This window comes from Oncorhynchus mykiss, chromosome 14 (assembly GCF_057628025.1).
Source record: "Oncorhynchus mykiss isolate SJ-2025 chromosome 14, ASM5762802v1, whole genome shotgun sequence".
NCBI classification, from domain to species: Eukaryota; Metazoa; Chordata; class Actinopteri; order Salmoniformes; family Salmonidae; genus Oncorhynchus; species Oncorhynchus mykiss.
In genome coordinates, this window is record NC_143035.1 from 35,002,486 (window position 1) to 35,028,913 (window position 26,428).

At 39.0% G+C, this 26,428-nt stretch overlaps 1 protein-coding gene across 1 annotated transcript; it reads left to right on the forward strand.

Annotated features, from left to right (window-relative positions):
- The first annotated feature begins 3,274 nt into the window (after positions 1 to 3,274).
- LOC110489187 (homeobox protein EMX1-like) lies at positions 3,275 to 26,428 on the forward strand. The gene is made up of 3 exons (XM_021561804.3): positions 3,275 to 4,095; positions 23,779 to 23,963; positions 25,123 to 26,428. Exons 1-3 carry the CDS (start codon positions 3,753 to 3,755, stop codon positions 25,291 to 25,293), a joined length of 699 nt encoding a protein of 232 aa, XP_021417479.2. The 5' UTR covers positions 3,275 to 3,752; the 3' UTR covers positions 25,294 to 26,428.

A 26,428-nucleotide genomic window follows, 5' to 3' on the forward strand; every position in this document is an offset into this window, starting at 1 on the left:
TGTGTGAATGCATTGACATGGAGGCTACATGTGCCCTTAAACAAAAAAAATGTATGTAGTTCTGTCATTGAGCTGTTCTTGTCTATTAATGTTCTGTATTAGGTAATGTTTCATGTTTTGTGTGGATCCCAGGAAGAGTAGTTGATGCTTTTGCAACAGATACTGGGGATCCTAATTAACTGCAAAAAAAAATAGAGCTCCCAAAGTAACTAATGAATTCACTTGAAATCATTCATTCACCACCAAATGAAATGCAAATGAAAATAAATTATTAAACCAGCACAAGATTTGACAAAATTATGCCCCTCAACTTTACCCTTGACAAATGTAGTTAACTAGGGCAATACTGTAACTATTTGAATTGATAAAGTTATTATTAAAATACTGATTTAATATCATCAACAACAATGTATATTTAATAACCGTTTTCTTCATTCCATTTCTCATTCAATGTACTGAAACCATGAAGGTAATCTGTAATGACCTGATGTTGTCCATGAACGTTCCATTCATCAGAGTTCTATAAACGGCTCATGTTTTTCATGTCCTTTATACTGTAGCTTACTATGTATAATAAAGTAAATGACAGGCATTTCCTATAACACATCCTATTTCTGTTCCTTTCTGAATAGAGTAACCTCATTCCTTGTAAAAGGGACTTAACTCCAGTTAGCTGATTCAAGGCAGACCATGCAGGGGGACAATAATCACATTTTAACTCAGCTTCACACCCCTGCGTGCCTACAAAAACTCCAGCTGCTTAAAACCTCCTTTCAGACCAGCAAATTCTGTCATTAATTGCCAGAGGCAAAATTAATAGTTGTTAATGGCCACCTGAATCAAAGGCTCCGGGGCTAGATCTGCCAGTAAAACCTATTAATTCTATACAGGGGGACTGGGCGGTATAGGATTGGTATAGGGAACAAGAGGGGTGGAGAGTAAACTCCTTTGGGACTCAAAGGACTCTTTGGCCCTTGGTGGTTCACATCAGCTTCCACAGAGCAGATCATGAAAGATGGAAGCAGGGGGCTTTTGTGGTTCGTCCTGATTATTTCTCCCCTGAAAGGACTGACATCTGTCCTGGGTTCCTGGGACTGGCTGTTCCTCTGATCTACTGGTACCCCCTCCTCTCCCTCAACAACATCTAAGATGGTAACTACCAAAAGAGGGAGGGAAGGTACCCTGGACATAGCGTAAAGAGGACATATTTCCCAGACCTTTGACCTTAGTAAAACAATACCTCTTTAACTGACCTATTCTCAAAAGGAGTTTCATTTAGCAGACCTATAGGCCTATTCTGTAAAGAACTTTCATTTAGCAGACCTATAGGCCTATTCTGTAAAGAACTTTCATTTAGCAGACCTATAGGCCTATTCTGTAAAGGAGTATCAAATATCAGATCTATACGCCCATTCTGTAAAGGACTTTCATTTAGCAGACCTATAGGCCTATTCTGTAAAGGACTTAAATTATTTTCAGTCATCAGTGGTTTTGGATACCTTGACTAAAAAAAAATCATAGTAAACCTCAGAGATATTTTGTAGTTAATCCCTAGAATTATCAGGGACTAGTCTGATGACTAGTCTGATCTTTGACCTAGAATTAAATTGATCAATAAACCTACAGGTGCCACTGTCAGATATGGGCTATAAGATAGGAAATAGATATGGGCTATAAGATAGGAAATAGATATGGGCTATACGATAGGAAATAGATATGGGCTATAAAATAGGAAATAGATATGGGCTATAAGATAGGAAATAGATATGGGCTATACGATAGGAAATAGATATGGGCTATACGATAGGAAATAGATATGGGCTATACGATAGGAAATAGATATGGGCTATAAGATAGGAAATAGATATGGGCTATAAGATAGGAAATAGATATGGGCTATAAAATAGGAAATAGATATGGGCTATAAGATAGGAAATAGATATGGGCTATAAAATAGGAAATAGATATGGGCTATACGATAGGAAATAGATATGGGCTATAAAATAGGAAATAGATATGGGCTATAAGATAGGAAATAGATATGGGCTATACGATAGGAAATAGATATGGGCTATAAAATAGGAAATAGATATGGGCTATAAGATAGGAAATAGATATGGGCTATAAAATAGGAAATAGATATGGGCTATAAGATAGGAAATAGATATGGGCTATAAGATAGGAAATAGATATGGGCTATACGATAGGAAATAGATATGGGCTATACGATAGGAAATAGATATGGGCTATACGATAGGAAATAGATATGGGCTATAAGATAGGAAATAGATATGGGCTATAAGATAGGAAATAGATATGGGCTATACGATAGGAAATAGATATGGGCTATAAGATAGGAAATAGATATGGGCTATAAGATAGGAAATAGATATGGGCTATAAAATAGGAAATAGATATGGGCTATAAAATAGGAAATAGATATGGGCTATAAAATAGGAAATAGATATGGGCTATAAGATAGGAAATAGATATGGGCTATAAAATAGGAAATAGATATGGGCTATAAGATAGGAAATAGATATGGGCTATAAGATAGGAAATAGATATGGGCTATAAGATAGGAAATAGATATGGGCTATAAAATAGGAAATAGATATGGGCTATAAGATAGGAAATAGATATGGGCTATAAGATAGGAAATAGATATGGGCTATAAGATAGGAAATAGATATGGGCTATAAGATAGGAAATAGATATGGGCTATAAAATAGGAAATAGATATGGGCTATAAGATAGGAAATAGATATGGACTATAAGATAGGAAATAGATATGGGCTATAAAATAGGAAATAGATATGGGCTATAAAATAGGAAATAGATATGGGCTATAAGATAGGAAATAGATATGGGCTATAAGATAGGAAATAGATATGGGCTATAAGATAGGAAATAGATATGGGCTATAAGATAGGAAATAGCAGAATAACTCATTTGTGTGAGAATCTTTTTTATGGTTTTCTATTACAATGCTAATTTCCTAGATTTTAGGGACCATTTGGGGACGGGACATAGGGAATAATAAACTTGTTTTGAGTAAGTTATAATTAGTCAATCATTAACAAGAACATCTCATATTATGGTGCTTCTGATTTAATATGATATCACTTTGCAACATTTAAATAAACGTATATGGATAGGCTATTATTAGTCACAAGTCAATTCAATGGAGCATAAGTCAATCATTCAGACTAACAAAATGGCTGTCATCCGCTAGGCTACACGGTCGTATCTGCGCATGCCCACCACACCTCTGTCACCGACAGTAGAGACCAGGTATTGAGTCTGACGAGTGACAGGCTCTTTCTCAAAGGCTTAGCCTACTGATCCTGGCTCCTAATACAGCACAGTCCAACAATGGTTTCCAGGAGTGATGAGACCGAGACAAGAGCCAGGCTGTCATAAACCTAAAGTAATCACAGACTAATAGATCTGACGTTGCAGTGGTAACTAGAACCGAAACTTGATTTTTGGCATATTGTTACAGCAGAGAAAACCGGACGATATCCTGAGACAAGTGACGGAGACAACTGAACCGGCTCTACAGGCAACCCGCTTCCAGACGTCCACTGATATTGGCAACGAGGTTTGCACGCGCAAGGAACTGCGAGTTATGGATTTCCCGGGAACTGTTCTACTGCTTCTGTTGTGAGGTTCTTCTTCTGCATCACCTGTTTTATAACAGTGTTATTGAATATATTATTAGAAATATATAAACTACAACCTATTTGATCATGTACCAACACAGTAAGAAATGTTTTACCATCGAATCCCTGGTTGGGAAAGACGTGAACTCTTCGACTACCGGCGACGAACCGATCAGACCTACAGCGCTGAGGTTCACGGAATCAATTCACCCGGCGCCCTTTGGGAGTTGTTTCCAGAACTCCGGCAGGACTTTATACAGCAGTCCAGACATGATGTTCCCTGACCCGGGCACACACACAGGGAACTCCGGTCTGCCCCTGCATCCCCTCCAGCTTCCATCTCAGCCTTTCTTCAACCCGCATCAGAGAGACACGTTGAATTTCTACCCGTGGGTTCTTCGAAACAGATATCTCGGACACAGGTTCCAAGGTAAGCGAACAAGTACTTTAATTTAACGAATATTGTTAAATTATTTTAAATAATATCATAGGTTTATGCATATCCTTGTTATTGCACACGTATGGGGACATATTACGCACGAGCTAAATTACAATGAGTGTAAGCATTAGAATTGAGAACTCACTCTATAGTTCCGTGATGGAAGAAATGTCCTTATGATCCCTGAACATGCAACATGTTGGTAGGGATGGTAATTTATTCAGGAAACAAAAAATGTCTAAAAAAACGTCGTAAACAAAGCAACAAAAACAGGATCAATGCAAATGACTGAAACTACTGTTTGCAGAGGACAAAGTTTCAACATCCAGCTATAGTTATTTTACTCCTTAAGTTATAGGTCTATTCATTATTGCTACATTTTCTGAGATTGGATGCATTAAAATAAGCATAAAACAACGCACCCAGGCGTTGAACCCGCCGGTAGCTTAAAAAGCCTGTAAAAAACATAAAGGCATACTTTTCGTCCATTTCCAGTAGTGATTTAAAAAACCCATTAATACATGTTTTAATTCAATGAAAGTAGACTATATTGTTTATTTTTTATGCATTTATTCATTTACACATCGAAGCCATTGCACTTTCTTATAATATCTGTTCCGATAAAGTTGTTAGGAGATCAATAGTCTAATATGTTTAATCATAATAATAATAGGGTAAATTCAATTAAATGTGTAAGTTGTATGCAATTATTGAAATAAAATAGGCCTATAATCAATAATTATTTCACTTTTGCCTAACCATTCGTTTTAGGTTTTGCATCATTCAAAAAGTTCATTATAAGTAGTGGTGCAAAAAGTACCCAATTATCATACTTGAGTAAAAGTAAAGATGTCTTAACAGAAAATTACTAACGTAATAGTAAAATACGACTTGAATAAAAGTCTAAAAGTATTTGTTTTTTAAATATACTTAAGTATCAAAAGCACAAATATAAATTATTTCACATTCCTTATATTAAGCAAACTGGACGGCACGATTTTCTTGATTTTTAAATTTACGTATAGCCAGGGGCACACTTCAACACTCAGACATAGTTAACAAACGAAGCATTGTGTTTAGTGAGTCTGTCAGATCAGTGGCAGTAGGGATGACCAGGGATGTTCTCTTGAGAAGTGCGTGAATTTGACCATTTTCCTGTCCTGCTAAGCATTCGAAATGTAACGAGTACTTTTAGGTGCCAGAAAATGTATGGAGTAAAAAGTACATTATTTTCTTTAGGAATGTAGTGGAGTAAAAGTAAAAAAAATATATAAATAGTAAAGTGAAGTACAAATACCCCAAAAAACTACTTAGTAGTACTTTCAAGTATTTTTACACCACTGATTATAAGGATTTTTGTTTCTCAAATATTTAGATATAATTACCGTAACTAATATTTAATTAGACAATTTAATGTTCAAAGTTATTTGGATTAAAAGTAACAAAAGACAGGAATAATGTAATATTATTAATTTGTAATCATATTATAGTATTATAACAAATAATAACATAAATAATAAACAATAAACAAATAATAACAATATTATTTAATTGAAATTTGCTTTGTGTTCAAATTTTGATTTAAGGGCTGCATATTTCTGATAAGACAATGGACCAGATACAAAAGTCTTTAGGAACCAAATAAATCCATGAGAGAAATTGAATATTGGAAAATCTCAGGATTCAGTGACCAAAACTTTAAATCTTCTTACTCAAGCTATGTGCAGTGCATTCATGCAATATATGGTGAACCTCCTTAATAACTGATGCTGGGTGGTCCTCAAAAAACAAAGCAATTTGTTAAACCAGACAGATCAATAACTTTCAACACTCATCTCATTAACTCAGTGGACAGCAGTAGTTAGCCACATCAGGTGTGCTCTCAGGTATGTTACACTCTGACCAATCCGCCCAGGGCTGTATTCACAGTGTCTCAGGGTATTAGTGCTGATCTAGGATCAGCCTTTTAGATCATTAATGAATGAGATTATGAGGACAAAGGGGGGAATCTGATCCTAGATCAGCACTCCTCTTCTTTACGGTCCTGTCCAGGCAACCTTCAGGGTGTACCTCAGTCAGGTAATCAGTGGGAGTCAGAGGTTGTTGTCACTGTTGCTCAGATCAGGATCTCAGATAAAGTGGCTTTGTTTACAGACACAGCCGATCCACTCACTGATGGTGTCCAATAACCATGAAAACTAGTGTTTAGACAAGGCTAACTACAGACCGGAGGAGTGAGAGGAGAGGATTAGCCATCATGACTGTCACTTACTGTTAGGGATGGATGGGAGATTTATTTTCTTTCATACTCCCCACACTTCCTGAGAGGCTGAGAGAGAGAGAGAGAGAGAGAGAGAGAGAGAGAGAGAGAGAGAGAGAGAGAGAGAGAGAGAGAGAAAGACAGAGAGAGAGAGAGAAGTACAATATAAACAGGTTCGTAGGTCTTACACATGTGAGCAGCTCTTTATATTGGGGTGCATTTCAGTGTGTAATCTCTGGGGTACATTTGAGTGTGTATGAGATTGTTATGGGATTGTTATCATCAGGAAGGAGGGCAGACAGTTCATTCACGCATCTCATCTCCCAATGGTCTGATGGTCTGGAGGTTTGCTTTGACACATTTTTATTCATTAGGAGGTGTTGAATGTCAGGAGGTTAACTGATAGGATAACAGGGCATTGTAAACATTATTTTCCAAACATATTGGATAGTTCATAGAAAACTCCTCTTTTGTTTTTGTTTCAGTCTTTGGTTTATAATCAGACAGAAAAACAATCAATCAATCAATCAATCAATCAATCGCTGAAATAAAGACGGACTGTGTGAGGAGGATAAAACATTATGATTACATGCATATAAAATCTCATTATGATTACTTGCATATAAAATCCAATAGATACAAACGTTGTATGTAAAGAATCATTTATGCAGGAATTGATAGTTTCCTTTTCACATTAATTAATTAGCTCTCTACACGTATAATTTATAGTCCATATAGTGATAAACGGAAATAGACCATCCTAGTCCTTAATAACAGCCATCCGGCTCCCTCTGTATTCATCCATCCAGGGTTAGAATGAGAGATTGGCCCCCACCACTACCCAGTGTGTAGCTGACTGCTGACAAGACCATTCTTGTTGGTGCCAAGGGACTGGTGTTATTGGTGATGAACACAGCTCTCTGGCTGGCGCTGCCATCTGCTCCCTGGTAGTCATGTTGGAGGCATGTTCCCCCATGTTCCCCCACCCGCTGACTACAGGCCAGAGTGTTGAAGGCTCATCGCCTGGAGGGTATTCCCTCTGTGGTTGGGGCTGAGCCTTACAGTTTAGGGTTAGTATTCACAAAGAGTCTCGGAGTCGGAGTGTTGATTTAGGATCAGGTCCCAGAGTCCATATAATTATATTTATTATGCTCTATAAGGCTCTATTGATCCTAGATCAGCACTCTTACTGAGTGGAGGTCTGAGCAGAACCAGCATTAGTGTTCAGGCCTAGTGTTCAGCCTGGTGAGTTCCTCCCCAGTCTCAGTCTTCTCCAGGGGGATGTGAGTGGAGGTGACGCCACTAACGCCATGCAACAGATGATGCCAGTCTGCCTGTCTATCTGAGTGGCTAAACCACCAGCCAGAACTAGCATGGGGTTCACCAGTGTGTGATAGGAGGGAAAATTCTCAAGGAAAATCATATTGTTTATTTCCTTATCAATGCATTACTATATTAGATGAAAACTACAATAGTTACTACTGTTAAAAATTAAGACTTTAACACGATATATATTACATTACATTCTCCTAAATTTATTTAATTCGGCCTAACGCTGAGATTTACAAAATAAATGTACCACAAAATGGAGATACTATTTAGTTATTGGACCCTAAAACCAGGAAATCCTGTGACTTCTGTGACAGTATGGCTCGTTGGTGTTCAGTGCCCCTTGAGAAGCATTTAAGACTAAAGTTTTCATCACCTGCAGCTGCAGTGGATCTCTTTTTACATTCTCCTGTTCTACCAGAGTCGCGCTCCTCACATTCTCTCTCTTCAGAGGTGTCTCTATTGTTATCTTCTCTGATGTTCAAAGCATTTTCGGCACGCCAGCTGAAGATGGTTGTTAATGACAGTCCTGTGGCAGAAAATATGCATTCTTTAGTTAGCTAACACAGCTGAAGTGCTGGAGAGCATACCGTATTTGGTGCAGACCCCAATATACTGTTATCCATGGCATTGTTAGTGCTATAGCCTATTTATTGTAGCAGTAAGGGGTGCTACAGTGCCTTCAGAAGTATTCACACCCCTTGAGTTTTTCCACATGTTGTTGTGTTACAGCTTGAATTTAAAATGTATAACATGTAGATTTTGTGACACTGGCCTACATACAATAGCCCAAAATGCCAAGTGGAATTATGTTTTTAGAATTTTTTACAAATGAATTAAAAATGAAAAGCTGAAATGTCTTGAGTCAATAAGTATTCAACCCCTTTGTTATGGCAATCCTAAATAAGTTCAGGAGTGAACATTTGCTCAACAAGTCACATAATAAGTTGCATGGGCTCACTCTGCGTGCAATAATAGTGTTTAACATTATTTTTGCATGTCTACCTCATCTCTGTACCCCACATACAATTATCTATAAGGTTCCTCAGTCGAGCAGTGAATTTCAAACACAGATTCAACCACAAAGACCAGCAAGGTTTTTCAATGGCTTGCAAAGAAGGGCTCCTATTGGGTAAAAAAATAAGAAATAAAAGCAGACATTGAGTATTCCTTTGAGCATGGTGAAGTTATTAATTACACTTTGGATGGTGTATCAATACACCCAGTCACTACAAAGATATGGGCGTCCATGAGGCCAATGTTGACTTTAAAACAGTTGCAGAGTTTAATGGCTGTGATAGGAGAAAACTAAGGATGGATCAACAACATTGTAGTTACTCCACAATACTAACCTAATTGGCTGAGTGAAGAGAAGGAAGCCTGTACAGAATACAAATATTCCATTTTTTTATTAAAATTATTAATTTTCTTATTTACAATGACGGCCTGGGAACAATGGGTGAAAGGCCTTGTTCAGGGGCAGAAAACATTTTTTTTACATTGTCAGCTCAGGGATTCGATCTAGCAACCTTTCGGTTACACGCCCAACGCTCCAACCACTAGGCTACCTGCCGCCCAAAACATGCATCCTGTTTGCAACAAGGCACTAAAGTAAAACTGCATAACATTTGGCTAAGAAATGTCCTGAATAAAAAGCGTTATGTTTGGGGCAAATCAAACACAACACATCACTGACTACCACTCTTCATATTTTCAAGCATGGTGGTGGTTGCATCATGTTATGGGTATGCTTGTCATCGGCAAGGACTAGGGAGTTTGGAGCTAACCATGGAGCTAAGCATAGTCAAAAGCCTAGTGGAAACCTGGTTCAGTCAGCTTTACAACAGACACTGGGAAACAAATTCACATTTCAGCAGTACAATAACCTAAGACATACGGCCAAATATACACTGCATTTACTTAACATGACGACATTGACTGTTCCTGAGTGGCCTAGTTACATTGTTGACATAAATCTATGTCAAGTCTTGAAAATGGCTGTCTAGCAATGATCAACAACAAACTTAACAGAGCTTGATTAATTAAAAAAAATATATATTATGCAAATATTGTACAATCCAGGTGTGCAAAGCTTTTAGAGGCTTAACTTGTTATTCTGACATGTATTGACTCAGGGGTGTGAATACTTATGTAAATGAAAGATTTCTGTATTTAATTTTCAATACATTTACAAAAATGTCTAAGAACATGTTTTCACTTTGTCATTAAGGGGTATTGTGATGTCATTATGGGGTATTGTGATGTCATTATGGGGTATTGTGATGTCATTATGGGGTATTGTGATGTCATTATGGGGTATTGTATGTAGATGTGTGAGGATTTATTTATTTTTAATCAATTTTGAATTTAGGCTGTAACACAACAAAATGTGGAATAAGTCAAGGGGTATGAATACTTTCTGAAGGCACTGAGTTTACAAAACATTATAAATGGCATTTCCCATGACATAGAGCAAGGGTCTCCAACCTTTTCTAGCATAAGAGCTACTTCAAAAAAAATGTAACATGTCACAAGTTACAATTTTTTTTCCTAGTCATTAAATAGCCCCATTCTTCTCTTCTCCCCTGCAACTCTTCCCTGGGTCCTTGGTGTACAAGATGTGTGTTTTCTGTCAATATAGGTGGTAATATAATGGTTAATAAACAACTCTTCCCCGGGTCCTTGGTGTACAAGATAAAGTAGTGCGCTGTATTTTATGTCAATATACCTTGTAAAATAACGGTTCACAAACAACTCTAAGGGAGGCCTTATAAAATCTGTGATTTTTTTTCCCAAATTCTGTTTCATATTTTCCCAAATTCAATATACCTTTCTCAGTTTTAGTTTTCCTGGTTTTAGTTTAGTTTTTCGCAATCAAAAATACAATTGTTCATAGAGAAACAACGAAATTGGACGTTCTGTGTTGATGGCAATGCTAAAATCATATCACATTTGTTTTAGGTCTGGAAGAAAACAAACACATTCAGATTTTTTTTGTGTAATTCCCCTTTAATTGCGCATCTAGCGAGTGAGGATTGTGCCATCTAATGTGCTGCTCTAGCGATGGTACTAGTGGCAAAGTTAGTAAATAACAAATAATAGATACAAATGATATACTCATGATATACTTCTGCCAGGTAAGCAAGCCTACTTTGCAGTTAACATTTAATTGAGAAGGTTTGGGGGAAAGTATTTCTGTCAACCCACAAGACGTTTATCACATCAAATCGCCACACATGGAGTGATTAGCAAACATATGCACCACACAGACATACAGGGGCAATATTGCTGGAAATTAATTGGCAAATATTGTGTTAGGTTTGCCTTTTTAAACCAGTAGTAGCTAACCAGGGGTGGGATAATGTCAATCTTGCGTCGATAAGATAGTAGCTTGGAACTTGCTGCGTCTGATGTTTGTGAGATTTGTTAATGACAGTATGCGGTGGAACACATGAAAATCACATTACCTTCAGAATTGTTTGGCAAACTACTCAGCGATCGACCTGTTGGAGACCCCTGAGACACAGACTGTCCAGGTGAATCCAGGTGAAAGCTATGGTCCCATTTTCATGTCACTTGTTAAATCCACTTCAATCAGTGTAGATGAAGGGCAGGAGACAGGTTAAAGAATGATTTTTAAGCCTTGAGTCAATTGAGTATGTGTGCCATTCAGAGGGTGAATGGGTGTAACAGGGTTATATTGGTGATTCCACTTGCCACTTTATTGTTAAGCCAATGGGTTTTTGGTTTGAGTTTGTCTTGCCTTCACCTACTCAACATGGCATCTTATTGGCTGGTTTGCGTAGCTTGCTTACGAGGGGGGATGTTCCAGTTAGAATCGTCCCAGTGAACAAGCACCAAACCAGCGGTAAGTTGTTGGTTGCAAAGCACTGTACATCAAAAGTGATTTTTATACTCTCAAGTGATAATTTAAATGTACAATTTATATAAAATTGTTTGTAAATGTTATTCGATAAGATGCAGCGGTTTTTGGAAAATATTTGTTGTGCATTTTGTTGTAGAGAATTCCCGCCAGTATTAGCTAGCAACTTACTGTGTCTGGTGGGGGGGTTCATATATTTTGTACAGTGCGTGAGTGCAGAGTTGGATGGTGAGACGTGCATTGCATGACGTGCAATTTTGTGTCGTTCTTATCAGGTACATTGTTAAATATATTATATTGTAATTGTATTATTTTGGTAACTGTCCCAGTGAACAAGCACCAAACCAGCGTGCGTGAGTGCAGAGTTGGATGGTGAGACGTGCATTGCATGACGTGCAATTTTGTGTCGTTCTTATCAGAATAAAGCTACATGACTGGTGCTACATGTTGGAGTTCCGTGTCGATGACTGATTGTACACAACGCAAGACGAGTACTGTTACATGGGCAAGACAAAAATATTTAACTACCTTTGAACGGGGTATGGTAGTAGGAGCTAGGCGCACCGGTTTGTGTGAAGAACTGCAACGCTGCTGAGTTTTTCGCGCTTAACAGTTTCCTGTATGTATCAAGAATGGTTCACCACCCAAAGGACATCCAGCCAATTTGACACAACTGTGGGAAGCATTGGAGTCAACATGGGCCAGCATCCCTGTGGAACGCTCTCGACACCTTGTAGAGTCCATGCCCTGAGGAATTGAGTCTGTTCTGATGGGAAAATGGGGGAGGGGTACAACGCAATAGGACGGTGTTCTTAATGCTTTATACACTCGGTGTATATTCATCTGTGCATTGTTGTAGCATTGTTTTGAATAGAAGCTGAGGAAAGCTGCTATTAGCTAGTATTACCTGGTGCTAATAAGAAAGATTATTTCTTTATTTGATATATTAGGATCCCCATTAGTCGACCCCGATGGCGACAGCTAGTCTTACTGGGGTCTGACACATAACAAATAATACATTACAGACAAAAAACTTTACAATTGACACACATTTGGGGCGGCAGGTAGCCTAGTGGTTAGAGCGTAGAGGCGGCAGGTAGCCTAGTGGTTAGATCGTGGAGGCGGCAGGTAGCCTAGTGGTTAGAGCGTGGAGGCGGCAGGTAGCCTAGTGGTTAGAGCGTGGAGGCGGCAGGTAGCCTAGTGGTTAGAGCGTAGAGGCGGCAGGTAGCCTAGTGGTTAGAGCGTAGAGGCGGCAGGTAGCCTAGTGGTTAGAGCGTAGAGGCGGCAGGTAGCCTAGTGGTTAGAGCGTAGAGGCGGCAGGTAGCCTAGTGGTTAGAGCGTAGAGGCGGCAGGTAGCCTAGTGGTTAGAGCGTAGAGGCGGCAGGTAGCCTAGTGGTTAGAGCGTAGAGGCGGCAGGTAGCCTAGTGGTTAGAGCGTAGAGGCGGCAGGTAGCCTAGTGGTTAGAGCGTAGAGGCGGCAGGTAGCCTAGTGGTTAGAGCGTAGAGGCGGCAGGTAGCCTAGTGGTTAGAGCGTAGAGGCGGCAGGTAGCCTAGTGGTTAGAGCGTAGAGGCGGCAGGTAGCCTAGTGGTTAGAGCGTTGGGCCAGTTGCTGAATCTAATCCCTGAGCTGACAAGGTAAAAATCTGTCCTTCTGCCCATGAACAAGGCGGTTTACACACTGTTCCCCGGTAGGCCGTCATTGTAAATAATAATTTGTTCTTAACCGACTTGCCTAGTTAAATAAATGTAAAACATTAATGTGTGTGTGCATCTATCAGTTACACATACATGTCAGTTCATACACACAGCAAGTAGGTCACATGGGGGAGAGGTGGTGTTGCTGTTCACTTCCGCTACATAAGATGGAAGGAAGTTCCATGCACTCATGGCTCTGTATAATACTGTACCTTTTCTTGAATTTGTCCTGGACCTGGGGACAGTGAAAAGACCCCTGGTGGCATGTCTGGTGGGGTAACTATGTGTGTCAGTGCTGTGTGTAAGTTGACTATGCAAACCATTTGGAATTTCCAACCCGTTAATGTTTCTTATAAAAACAAGAAGTGACGAAGTCAGTGTTTCCTCAACTTTCAGCCAAAAGAGACTAGCATGCACAGTATTAATATTAGCCCTCTACAACGAAGAGCAAGACGTGCCACTCTGTTCTGGGCCAGCTGCATCTTAACTAGGTCTTTCTTTGCAGCTCATATGACTGGACAATAATCAAGACAAGATCAAACTAGAGCCTGCAGGACTTGCTTTGTGGAGTGTGGTGTCAAAAAAGCAGAGTATCTCTTTATTACGGACAGACCTCTCCCCATCTTTACAACTATTGAATCTTTTGACCATGACAGTTTACAATCTAGTAATTTAGTCTCCTCAATTTATTCAGCAGCCACACAATTCATTACCAGATTCAGCTGAGGTCTAGAACTTAGGGAATGATTTATACCAAATATAATTCTCTTAGGTTTAGAGATGTTCAGGACCAGTTTATTACTGGCCACCCATTCTAAAACTGATTGCAACTCTTTGACTTTTATTAGCTGTGGTTGTTGATGCGTATATGATTGAATCATCAGCATACATGGACACGCATGTTTTGTTTAATGCCAGTGGCATGTCATTGGTAAAAATATAAAATAATAGAGGGCCTAGAGAGCTGCCCTGTGGTACACCACAAGTTACATGTTTGACATTAGGGAAGTTTTCATTAAAGAAAACCCTCAGAGTTCTATTTGATAGTTCTGAATCCACTATATGGCAGAGGTTGAAAAGCCATAACATATGCTGAACAAACTGCTGTTCACAAATGCTCTCCATCCAACCTCACTGAGCTCGAGCTGATTTGCAAGGAGGAATGGGAAAAAATGTCAGTCTCTCAATGTGCAAAACTGATAGAGACGTACCCCAAGCGACTTACAGCTGTAATCGCAGCAAAAGGTGGCGCTACAAAGTATTAACTTAAGGGGGCTGAATAATTTTGCACGCCCAATTTGTCTGTTTTTGTTTTGTTAAAAAAGTTTGAAATATCCAATAAATGTCGTTCCACTTCATGATTGTGTCCCACTTGTTGTTGATTCTTCACAAAAAAATACAGTTTTATATCTTAATGTTTGAAGCCTGAAATGTGGCAAAAGGTCGCAAAGTTCAAGGGGGCCGAATACTTTCGCAATGCACTGTACGTTTTCTCAACAACAGCTTATGGTCAATAATATAAAAGACTGCACTGCAATCTAACAGTACAACTCCCACAATCTTCTTATTATCAATTTCTTTCAACCAATCATCAGTCATTTGTGTCAGTGCAGTACATGTTGAGTGCCCTTCCCTATAAGCATGCTGGAAGTCTGTTGTTAATTTGTTTACAGAGAAATAGCCTTGTATTTGGTCAAACACAATTTTTTCCAACTGTTTTCTAAGTGCTGGCAACAAGCTGATAGGTTTCCTGTTAGAACCAGTAAAGGCCTCTTTACCACTCTTGGGTAGCGGAAGGACTAGTGCAGCTGGTAATTCCAGGCATGTCAAAGAAGATATTAAAAGTTGACCATAAGCAGATGTGATTTGTTAAGCTAGGTGAGAAACTGTACGGTTGTTTCCAAAAAAATAGTGCTTTCATTGAACTCATTTAATAGTCTGTAGTAGAGAGCCAGGTCAGTTTCGAACTAGGTTTATATTAGCATGACATTATCCCTATAATATTGTAGTGTGTGCAAATCTGTCATTAAGGCAAAGGGTGGCTACTTTAAACTATATTTTTGATTTGTTTAACACTTTTTTTGGTTACTTCATGATTCCATATGTGTTATTTAAATTCTACAATTCTACAAATTCTACAATTCTACAATGTAGAAAATAGTAAAAATAAAGAAAAACCCTTGAATGAGTAGGTGTGTCCAAACTTTTGACTGGTACTGTATACAAATTATCATAATGTCACAATATAGAGAGGAGCAAAGTCACTGAACGGGCCATCTACAGTGGTAATATAATCCTCTATTTCTGAATCAACCTGCCATCTACAGTGGTAATATAATCCTCTATTTCTGAATCAACCTGCCATCTACAGTGGTAATATAATCCTCTATTTCTGAATGAACCTGCCATCTACAGTGATAATATACTCCTCTATTTCTGAATTAACTTTCCATCCAGTGTGGTAAGATACTCCTCTAGTTCTGAATGAACCTGCCATCTACAGTGATAATATAATCCTCTATTTCTGAATGAACCTGCCATCTACAGTGATAATATACTCCTCTATTTCTGAATGAACTTTCCATCCAGTATGGTAAGATACTCCTCTAGTTCTGAATGAACCTGCCATCTACAGTGATAATATAATCCTCTATTTCTGAATGAACCTGCCATCTACAGTGATAATATACTCCTCTATTTCTGAATGAACTTTCCATCCAGTATGGTAAGATACTCCTCTAGTTCTGAATGAACCTGCCATCTACAGTGATAATATAATCCTCTATTTCTGAATGAACCTGCCATCTACAGTGATAATATACTCCTCTATTTCTGAATGAACTTTCCATCCAGTATGGTAAGATACTCCTCTAGTTCTGAATGAACCTGCCATCCAGTGTGGTAAGATACTCCTCTAGTTCTGAATGAACCTGCCATCCACAGTGGTAGGATACCCCACAGCTTCTGAATGAAGTGGGAATCAGTAGTGAAACTAGATGATCTACACTGAACACAATTATAAATGCAACATGCAACAATTTCAAAGATTTGACTGAGTTACAGTTCATATAAGGAAATCTGTCAATTTAATTAAAATCATTAGGACCTAATCTATGGATTTCACATGACTGGGAATACATACACTACCGGTCCAAAGTTTTAGAACACCTACTCATTCAAGGGTTTTCCTTTATTTGTACTATTTTCTACATTGTAGAATAATAGTGAAGACATCACAACTATGAAATAACACATATGGAATCATGTAGTAACCAAAAAGTGTTAAACAAATCAAAATATATTTTAGATTTGAGATTCTTCAAAGTAGCCACCTTTTCCCTTGATGACAGCTTTGCATACTCTTGGCATTCTCTCAACCGGCTTCACCTGGAATGCTTTTCCAACAGTCTTGAAGGAGTTCCCACATATACTGAGCACTTATTGGCTGCTTTTCCTTCACTCTGCGGTCCGACTCATCCCAAACCATCTCAATTTTGTTGAGGTTGCGGGATTGTGGAGACCAGATCATCTGATGCATCACTCCATCACTCTCCTTTTTGGTAAAATAGCCATTACACAGCCTGGATGATTGTTGGGTCATTGTCCTGTTGAAAAACAAATTATAGTCCCACTAAACCCAAACCAGATGGGATTGTGTTTCACTGCAGAATGCTGTGGTAGCCATGGTAGTTAAGTGTGCCTTAAATTCTAAATACATCACAGACAGTTTCACCAGCAAAGCACCCCACACCATAACACCTCCTCCTCCATGCTTCATGATGGGAACCACACATGCGGAGATCATCCGTTTACCCACACCATGTCTCACAAAGACACAGAGGCGGGATCCAAAAATCTCCAATTTGGATTCCAGACCAAAGGACAAATTTCCACCGGTCTAATTTCCATTTCTCATGTTTCTCATGTTTCTTGTCCCAAGCAAGTCTCTTCTTCTTATTGGTGTCCTTTAGAAGTGTTTTTTTTTGCAGTAATTCAACCGTGAAGGCCGGATTCACACAGTCTCCTCTGAACAGTTGATGTTGAGATGTGTCTGTTACTTGAACTCTGTGAAGCATTTATTTGGGCTGCAAATTCTGAGGCTGGTAACTGTAATGAACTTATCCTCTGCAGCAGAGGTAACTCTGAGTCTTCCATTCCTGTGAGGGTCCTCATGAGAGCGAGTGTCATCATAGCGCTTGATGGTTTTTGTGACTGCACTTGAAGAATCTTTCAAAGTTCTTGAAATATTATGTATTGTCTGACCTTCATGCCCTAAGGTAATGATGAACTGTCATTCTCTTAGCTTATTTGAGCTGTTCTTGCCATAATATGGACTTGGTCTTTTACCAAATAGGGCTATCTTCTGTATACCACCCCTACCTTGTCACAACACAACTGATTGGCTCAAATGCATTAAGAAGGAAAGAAATTCCACAACTTTTAAGAAGGCACACCTGTTTATTGAAATGCATTCTAGGTGACTACCTCATGAAGCTGGTTGAGAGAATGCTGAGAGTGTGCAAAGCTGTCTTCAAGGTAAAGGGGGGCTATTTGAAGAATCTCAAATATAAAATATATTTTTATTTGTTTAACACCTTTTTGGTTACTATATGATTCCATATGTGTTATTTCATAGTTTTGATGTCTTCACTATTATTCTACAATGTAGAAAATAGTTAAAAATTAAAAATAAAATCCCTTGAATGAGTAGCTGTTCTAAAACTTTTAGTGTTGTGAAACGGTAGAGTATATGCATCTGTTGGTCACAGATACCTTTAAAAAAAGGTAGGGGCGTGGATCAGAAAATCAGTCAGTGTCTGATGTGACCACCATATGATGCATGCAGCACGACACATCTCCTTCGCATACAGTTGATCAGGCTGTTCATTGTGCCACTTCAATGTTGTGCCACTTCAATGGCTGTGCTAAGTTGCTGGATATTGGTGGGAACTGGAACATGCTGTTGTACATGTTGATCCAGAGCATCCCAAACATGCTCAATGGGTGACATGTCTGGTGATTATGCAGGCCATGGAAGAACTGGGACATTTTCAGCTTCCAGGAATTATGTACTGATCATTGAGACATGGGGCCGTGCATTATCAAGCTGAAACATGAGGTGATGGTGGCGGATGAATGGCACGACAATAGGCCTCAAGATCTCATCAAGGTATCTCTATGGATTTAAATTGCCATCAATAAAATGCAATTGTGTGCATTGTCCGTAGCTTATGCCTTCCCATACCATTACCCCACCCCCACCATGGGGCACTTTGTTAACAACGTTGACATCAGCAAACCACTTGCCCACACAACGCCACACACACTGTCTGCCATCTGCCCGGTACAGTTGAAACCGGGATTCGTCCATGAAGAGCACACTTCTCCAGCGTGCCAGCGGCCATCGAAGGTGAGCATTTGCCCACTTACATCAGTTACGACGTTAAACTCCAGTGAGGACGACGAGCATGAAGATGGTTTCTGAAAGTTTGTGCAGAAATTCTTTGGTTGTGCAAACAAAACACTTTTATCAGCCCTCCGGGTGGCTGGTCTCAGATGATCCCGCAGGGGAAGAAGCCGGATGTTGAGGTCCTGGGCTGGCGTGGTTACATGTGGTCTGCGGTTGTGAGGGCAGTTGGACATACTGCCAAATTTTCTAAAACGACATTGGTGGCAGCTTCTAGTAGAGAAATTAACATTCCGTTTTCTGGTTACAGCTCTGATGGGCATTCCTGCAGTCAGCATTCCAATTCTCCCTCAAAACTTGAGACATCTGTGGCATTGTGTTGTATGAGAAAATTGCACATTTTAAAGTGACCTTTTATTGTCCCCAGCACTGTGTAATGATCGTTCTGTTTAATCAGCTTCTTGATATGACACACCTGTCAGGTGGATGGATTATCTTGGTAAAGGGGAAATACTCACTCACAACAGGGATTTTTTTTTTTGTGCATTTGGAACGTATCTGAGATCTTTAATTTCAACCCATGAAACATGGGAACACTTTACATGTTGCGTTTATATTTTTGTTTAGTATACCTGGGGCTCCCAAGTGGCGCAGCAGTCTAAGGCACTGTATGTCAGTGCCAGAGGCATCACTACAGACACCCTGGTTCAAATCCAGGCTCTATCACAACCGGCCGTGAATGGGAGTCCCATAGGGTCTCACAATTGGCCCGGTTTGGCCGGTGTAGGCTGTCATAAATAAGAATTTGTTCTTAACTGACATCCCTGGTTAAATAAAACAAATACTTCTAGAGGTTTTATTGAGTCTAGCCTAAGAAAAGTATTCACAAAGATTTATAACTCACTTTAAATTACAGTATTATTAAAATGTGATTCATGTCTTTGTTACGTTGGCACTCCTATGCAATTTAACGTTTCTTATTTTGAAACACTTTGATCTGAATAGCAAACATACATTTCTCTCACAATAAACATATGCTTATAAAAAATTAGGCACTTGAGCAAATTTCAGGTTTGCTGAGTGCAAACTTGAACTGTGTGAAAATTCTGTGCAACTTCCAGCACACGTTTGCTGAGGCTGTACCCACTTTAAGTTACTGTTTCAAAAAGTATTCTACTGTGGCTATTTGATCATAATGTAGACTTAACAGAGTAGCCTACCATCAACAACAATTGAGAAATTGTATGTTGTTCAATATAGGACTACATTCCGTGAGTAAAAATAAATAAATAGACATTACCCTGTTGATCCACTTGTCCTTCAGACAAGGAGGTGACTGAACATGTTGTGGTGTCGATGCAGGAAACCACTTTACAAAATTAAAGATCTTTATTATTCCCATACCATAATTACAGAGAATCAGACAAATTATTCTACCCTCTGCCTATTGGCTACTTAGATCATAATTACAGAGAATCAGACAAATTATTCTACCCTCTGCCTATTGGCTACTGAGATCATAATTACAGAGAATCAGACACATTATTCTACCCTCTGCCTATTGGCTACTTAGATCATAATTACAGAGAATCAGACACATTATTCTACCCTCTGCCTATTGGCTACTTAGATTATTCAAGCATGTCTGAAAATACAACATTGCCCCTTAATTAAAGACAAAAAAAAGCTTTTACCTGACTCGCTTTTCAAAGATGTACAGCTTTTCTTCTCTTGTAGGAAGAAATCACTCCCCCATTGCTGACTACAAATAATATATAACTGGGCTAATAACTCACTAAATAGCAAGGATATGAACAAATGTGCACATTTGGCTACATGCAGCTCTCGCTTTGATCTCAAAACAAGCGCATCTACTCATGACCGCTCATCTTGTTAACACAGTCCAGTTCAAAGTGAATGGCTCAGATCCATATATGGCAATGGTCTATTTACATATAGGCCTACTGCAGCTCTGATTGGTTATGCCGCACTGGTCTGGTCTGTGTAGAGTACGGGGCCTGACTCGTGCCTGATAGTGTTTAACTTAGTTGGAAAACTCTAGAAAGTTGAGTGAAGTTCAATCTAGTGCGTCTCTCTGTGCGGTAGTCCCAGGGGTGCGCACGAGCGCAGCTGAAGGCCTCAGTTTAGCTGAACTTGGCTAGCCGAACTGAACGAGTGTGCTCACAAACTCCCTTAAAAGACCGTTGCTTGAAAAATGAGAAAATAAGCAGCAATGGTAAAATACCTTCGCTTGAAAAATGAGAAAAAAATCAGCAATGGTACTGTTTTTCCCTTTTGAGACGCCATAGCCAGTATACACTTCCTCAAAATAGTCAGAATTAATCTAAGATAACTCAGGAAATGTGTAATTAATTTTGACGTTTAGTCGCGCAATTCTACATCTAACTAAGATGTTGACCAATCACCGACGAAGAGGCGTAGACTTCGGCTCCAAACTTCGGCTTGCTTCCAGAAAAAAAGTGTTCCCGAACAACCGAAAAAACCCTCACCGAAGTCCAAAACAAACAAAATGTCGTCATAATATGTGCACGAACTCTACCGACCTGTTTCAGCTGGGAAGAATGCAGACACATTTATTATTAGAGGGAACATTGGTCATGACCTTCATATATCCATTTTTTTTTCTTCTTTCAAATGTTCTTCTCTCTCTCTCTGTGTGTGTGTGTGTGTGTGTGTGTGTGTGTGTGTGTGTGTGTGTGTGCGTGTGTGTGTGTGTGTGTGGAACCATTAGGCTCGTTGTTGAAAGTCCCTGGAGGTGGATGTCGTCCATGTTGGCTGAACCAACATGTCAATCATTCAACTCTACTATTTCCTAACTGTGATGACATTCAACTCTACTATTTCCTAACTGTGATGACATTCAACTCTACTATTTCCTAACTGTGATGACATTCAACTCTACTATTTCCTAACTGTGATGACATTCAACTCTACTATTTCCTAACTGTGATGAAATTCAACACTACTATTTCCTAACTGTGATGACATTCAAACCTTATGTGTAATGCATACAGTATATCATCTCCTTAACGATAAATCTGTCTACATACTAGAACAAGCATGTGGAATGAGGTGTGGTAGCATTGTGAAATGGAGGGATAATGTCACAACCAAACATTAGTAGCGTTTACCTGTACATTAATCAATTACTCACGTTATGGGAAAGTGTCATGAATGATGAGTCAAGTGAAGATGCCCATCGGGGCACATTCATATGGCTGATACTGGCCTAGAGAGCAACATGCAATGTGTTTCAACACTGATGTCCTGCTTAGCAGCATGCAACACAAATCAACACTGATGTCCTGCTTAGCAGCATGCAATACATATCAACAATGATGTCCTGCTTAGCAACATACAATACTGATGTCCTGCTTAGCAACATGCAATACAAATCAACACTGATGTCCTGCTTAGCAACATGCAATACATATCAATACTGATGTCCTGCTTAGCAGCATGCAATACATATCAATACTGATGTCCTGCTTAGCAACATGCAATACTGATGCCCTGCTTATCAACATGCAATACATATCAACACTGATGCCCTGCTTAGCAACATGCAATACATATCAACAATGATGTCCTGCTTAGCAGCATGCAATACTGATGTCCTGCTTAGCAACATGCAATAATGATGCCCTGCTTAGCAACATGCAATACTGATGTCCTGCTTAGCAACATGCAATACTGATGCCCTGCTTAGCAGCATGCAATACTGATGCCCTGCTTAGCAGCATGCAATACTGATGCCCTGCTTAGCAACATGTAATACTGATGTCCTGCTTAGCAACATGCAATACTGATGCCCTGCTTAGCAGCATACAATACTGATGCCCTGCTTATTCAGTTCTTTGTCCTCCCTTTGAGGTGTAATTGGACAAGCTATTGATCACAAACAACACCAAAGCCTACAAACAAACCATTAGTATCAGTTTGCTGAGTTGTACAACAGTTAGTATAATATAGTTAGTATACCGCAGTTAGTATACTATAGTTAGTATACTATAGTTAGTATACTATAGTTAGAATACAGCAGTTAGTATACTATAGTTAGTATACTATAGTTAGTATACAGCAGTTAGTATACTATAGTTAGTATACAGCAGTTAGTATACTATAGTTAGTATACTATAGTTAGTGTACTATAGTTAGTATACTATAGTTAGTATACTATAGTTAGTATACAGCAGTTCGTATACTATAGTTAGTATACTATAGTTAGTATACTATAGTTAGTGTACTATAGTTAGTATACTATAGTTAGTATACTATAGTTAGTATACAGCAGTTCGTATACTATAGTTAGTATACTATAGTTAGTATACTATAGTTAGTATACAGCAGTTAGTATACTATAGTTAGTATACTATAGTTAGTATACAGCAGTTAGTATACTATAGTTGGTATACAGCAGTTAGTATACTATAGTCAGTATACTATAGTTAGTATACTATAGTTAGTGTACTATAGTTAGTATACTATAGTTAGTATACAGCAGTTAGTATACTATAGTTAGTATACAGCAGTTAGTATACTATAGTTAGTATACAGCAGTTAGTATACTATAGTTAGTATACTATAGTTAGTATACTATAGTTAGTGTACTATAGTTAGTATACTATAGTTAGTATACTATAGTTAGTATACAGCAGTTACTATACTATAGTTAGTATACAGCAGTTAGTATACTATAGTTAGTATACTATAGTTAGTATACAGCAGTTACTATACTATAGTTAGTATACAGCAGTTAGTATACTATAGTTAGTATACAGCAGTTAGTGTACTATAGTTAGTATACTATAGTTAGTATACTATAGTTAGTATACTATAGTTAGTATACAGCAGTTAGTATACTATAGTTAGTATACTATAGCTTGTATACTATAGTTAGTATACAGCAGTTAGTATACTATAGCTAGTATACTATAGCTAGTATACTATAGTTAGTATACTATAGTTTTTCTCTTTACCGGTCTCTTTACACATACAACAAGAGCTGCTACAGGGTCATTCCTGTCTGTCAACCCTAAGTCTAACCCTTCACTTTCTCTCCTTCCTCTCCTCTCTCCAGATGAGGACAGCAGCCCAGAGAACCTGCTCCTTCATGGGCCTTTTTCCCGCAAGCCGAAGCGCATTCGGACAGCCTTCTCCCCCTCACAGCTCCTCAGGCTGGAGAGGGCCTTTGAGAAGAACCACTATGTGGTAGGAGCAGAACGGAAGCAGCTCGCCAGCGGCCTCTGCCTCACCGAGACACAGGTGTGTGATGAGGGGACTCAGCGATGTTGAACGCACCCTAAACCCCTAGGGCCTAAAAGCCCATTTGTGCTTGATCCGAAAATGTGTTCGGAGGCTCCGGATGGAGGGGTGTGACACAATTGGGAGGCTTGCGGAGGCCAAATCGAACTCTGTACCGCATCGTTATGCTCCTTCGTATAGCTCCGCGTTGACATGATTGGTTGACGGTAGGTCCAGTATGAACATAAACTCACTTCCTTGACAACTTCCTTGACAACAGCTCTGCTCAGCGAAGTGCAAGAAGTGTACATGCCCTGACTTTAGAGGCCGTATCATAGTAAATGCTGTATGGGCCACTGCAGAACGCGGATTTACCGTGCAAAGCCTTTAAGGCATGGCTGCATTCCAGAGCGCTGAAACAGGAGATATGAGTAGACTCGTAGTCAGAACTCCACAACGCCCCCTCAACCAACGTATAGCAAAACCAGGTTTCTCAACCACAAGCTGTTTGTCCTACGGTAGCTATCGGGATGGGCAAGGTGATGTCAATAAATGATGTAGCAGATTTCACAATGATTATTTATGAGTTCATTTCCCTAATCAACATCAGAAACACACTGCTGATAAACAGCAATTTAGGCTTTTCGCAATCCTCTCATGCAATATATTATACATTGGGAATACAGTATTGCGATGTGCTGAACTTTTCATTTCAAAGGAATTAAACCAATAATTGAATCAAGCTTGTAAATGTGATATAAAAATTACAACCAGACAATGCCTGAAACATGAGATAGAAATATGTTGCTAACTGCAAACAGCTGTAAAGAACGAGAGTATGTGAAGCCTTAGGTAAAGGCAATGTTTGCCAGTGCTATAGAGACAATATGGAAGCAATAACAGTTTTACACCATGTGAAATATTGTGTTGCCATTGTTGCTAGGACACTTTGAAAAAATATTTGCTTAAAAATCATAGGGGAGACACACGCAGACACTTTTATAACTAGGAAAGGTACATTTACTGAAGAAAATGTGTGTGCTTACTTCAGCTGTCTCATGGTGTTTCATGGACGTGGAAGAACAAGTAGTAGTAGTTTTTACAGCAAGCACATTGATACTATATATTTTGCCAATGTTTCTTCCAGTACTAAACGTGATATCTCTCCTTTCTCTCCCAGGTAAAGGTTTGGTTCCAGAACAGGAGGACGAAGCACAAGAGACAGAAGCTGGAGGAAGAGTCACCTGAGTCACAGCAGAAGAGGAAAGGAAGCCAGCACGTCAGCCGCTGGAGGGTGGCTACGCAGCAGGGCAGTGGCCCTGAGGACATCGATGTCATCTCAGAGGACTGACGTACGTCGTCGTTGTCACCTTGATTAAACCATCATAAATCATTTGTCATGAATGCAGACTGACTGACTGACTGCTGACTGACTGTGTCGGCAGTCTGTGTGCTCCTCTGAACACCTGGTTTGACCTTTCAATGAAAACGATCACTGCTTTAAGTTGGACCGAAGAAGGCCAAGTTCATCATTTTTATTACACAGCTCTGACTGCTGTAAACGTGGTGGACATCTGCATTTTGGTCTATGTTGCTTGCCGTAGCAGCACAAATGACTGAAGAGAGACGGTTTGACTGAGAGGAATCCATTCAATACAGTTGGTTACTCTATTGTCTACCTGAACTTGAGATTGTCCTTCCCTCACACTCACATTTAACAAAACATTGTCGTTGTTTTAGCGTTTTCAGTTTGTCGTGTAATTGTACAATGCTAAATATGCACAATATGTTTGAGGTAAAAAAATAAGCCATTGGTATGATAGCTATAGAGGAACCACCTAGAACCTGCTGATTCTGTTTAGGATTTTGTTTGTCTTAATTATAGTCTTTACACCAGTCCCACTGAAAAGTAGGTAACCACCACTACAGACAATACATCAGATGCCACATTACCCTGAGATATGTTTTGGAGTCTCACATTGGAATAGTTTGGACAATTTAAATTGTAACTATTTATGTACATCTAAAAATGTTATTCTATGCATATTTTGTCCTTGTTTTGTTTCCTCTGTATGTTTAAAAAGGCAGTTTTTGCCTAGTTTGTTACTCTTTAAATTCATTGCAAGTTTGTTTTTGCCCTTTGACAAATATTTGATCAATTCTACCGAGACCATGTAGAATGTACAGTTTCAGGCACATTACAACTTGTCCACGAGAATGACATGGAAAAACAAATGTACCTCAATACTACATTTATTTCAGCAACCATTACAATTCCTGTGATATCATGTTATGTAGCACTTCGTAGTGGGAATATATATATATATATATATTTTTATTTGTTTTAAATAGATGTTAGAAATAACGCACTATAAGTAGGCCTACACTTTGATTTTCTTTGAGCCTTTTCCCCGAGAGTGAACGTTTTTTGTACTTTCTGTGTGTGGTCAGATGACTTTGGAAAATAAATAAACATCAACATAACA

Excerpts from the sequence above, each read along its gene's own strand:
- LOC110489187 (XM_021561804.3), top strand. The coding sequence starts at position 3,753 with ATGTACCAACACAGTAAGAAATGTTTTACCATCGAATCCCTGGTTGGG. Across the intron at positions 4,096-23,778 it reads TCTCGGACACAGGTTCCAAG|ATGAGGACAGCAGCCCAGAG; the intron begins GTAAGCGAACAA and ends TCCTCTCTCCAG. Across the intron at positions 23,964-25,122 it reads TCTGCCTCACCGAGACACAG|GTAAAGGTTTGGTTCCAGAA; the intron begins GTGTGTGATGAG and ends TTTCTCTCCCAG.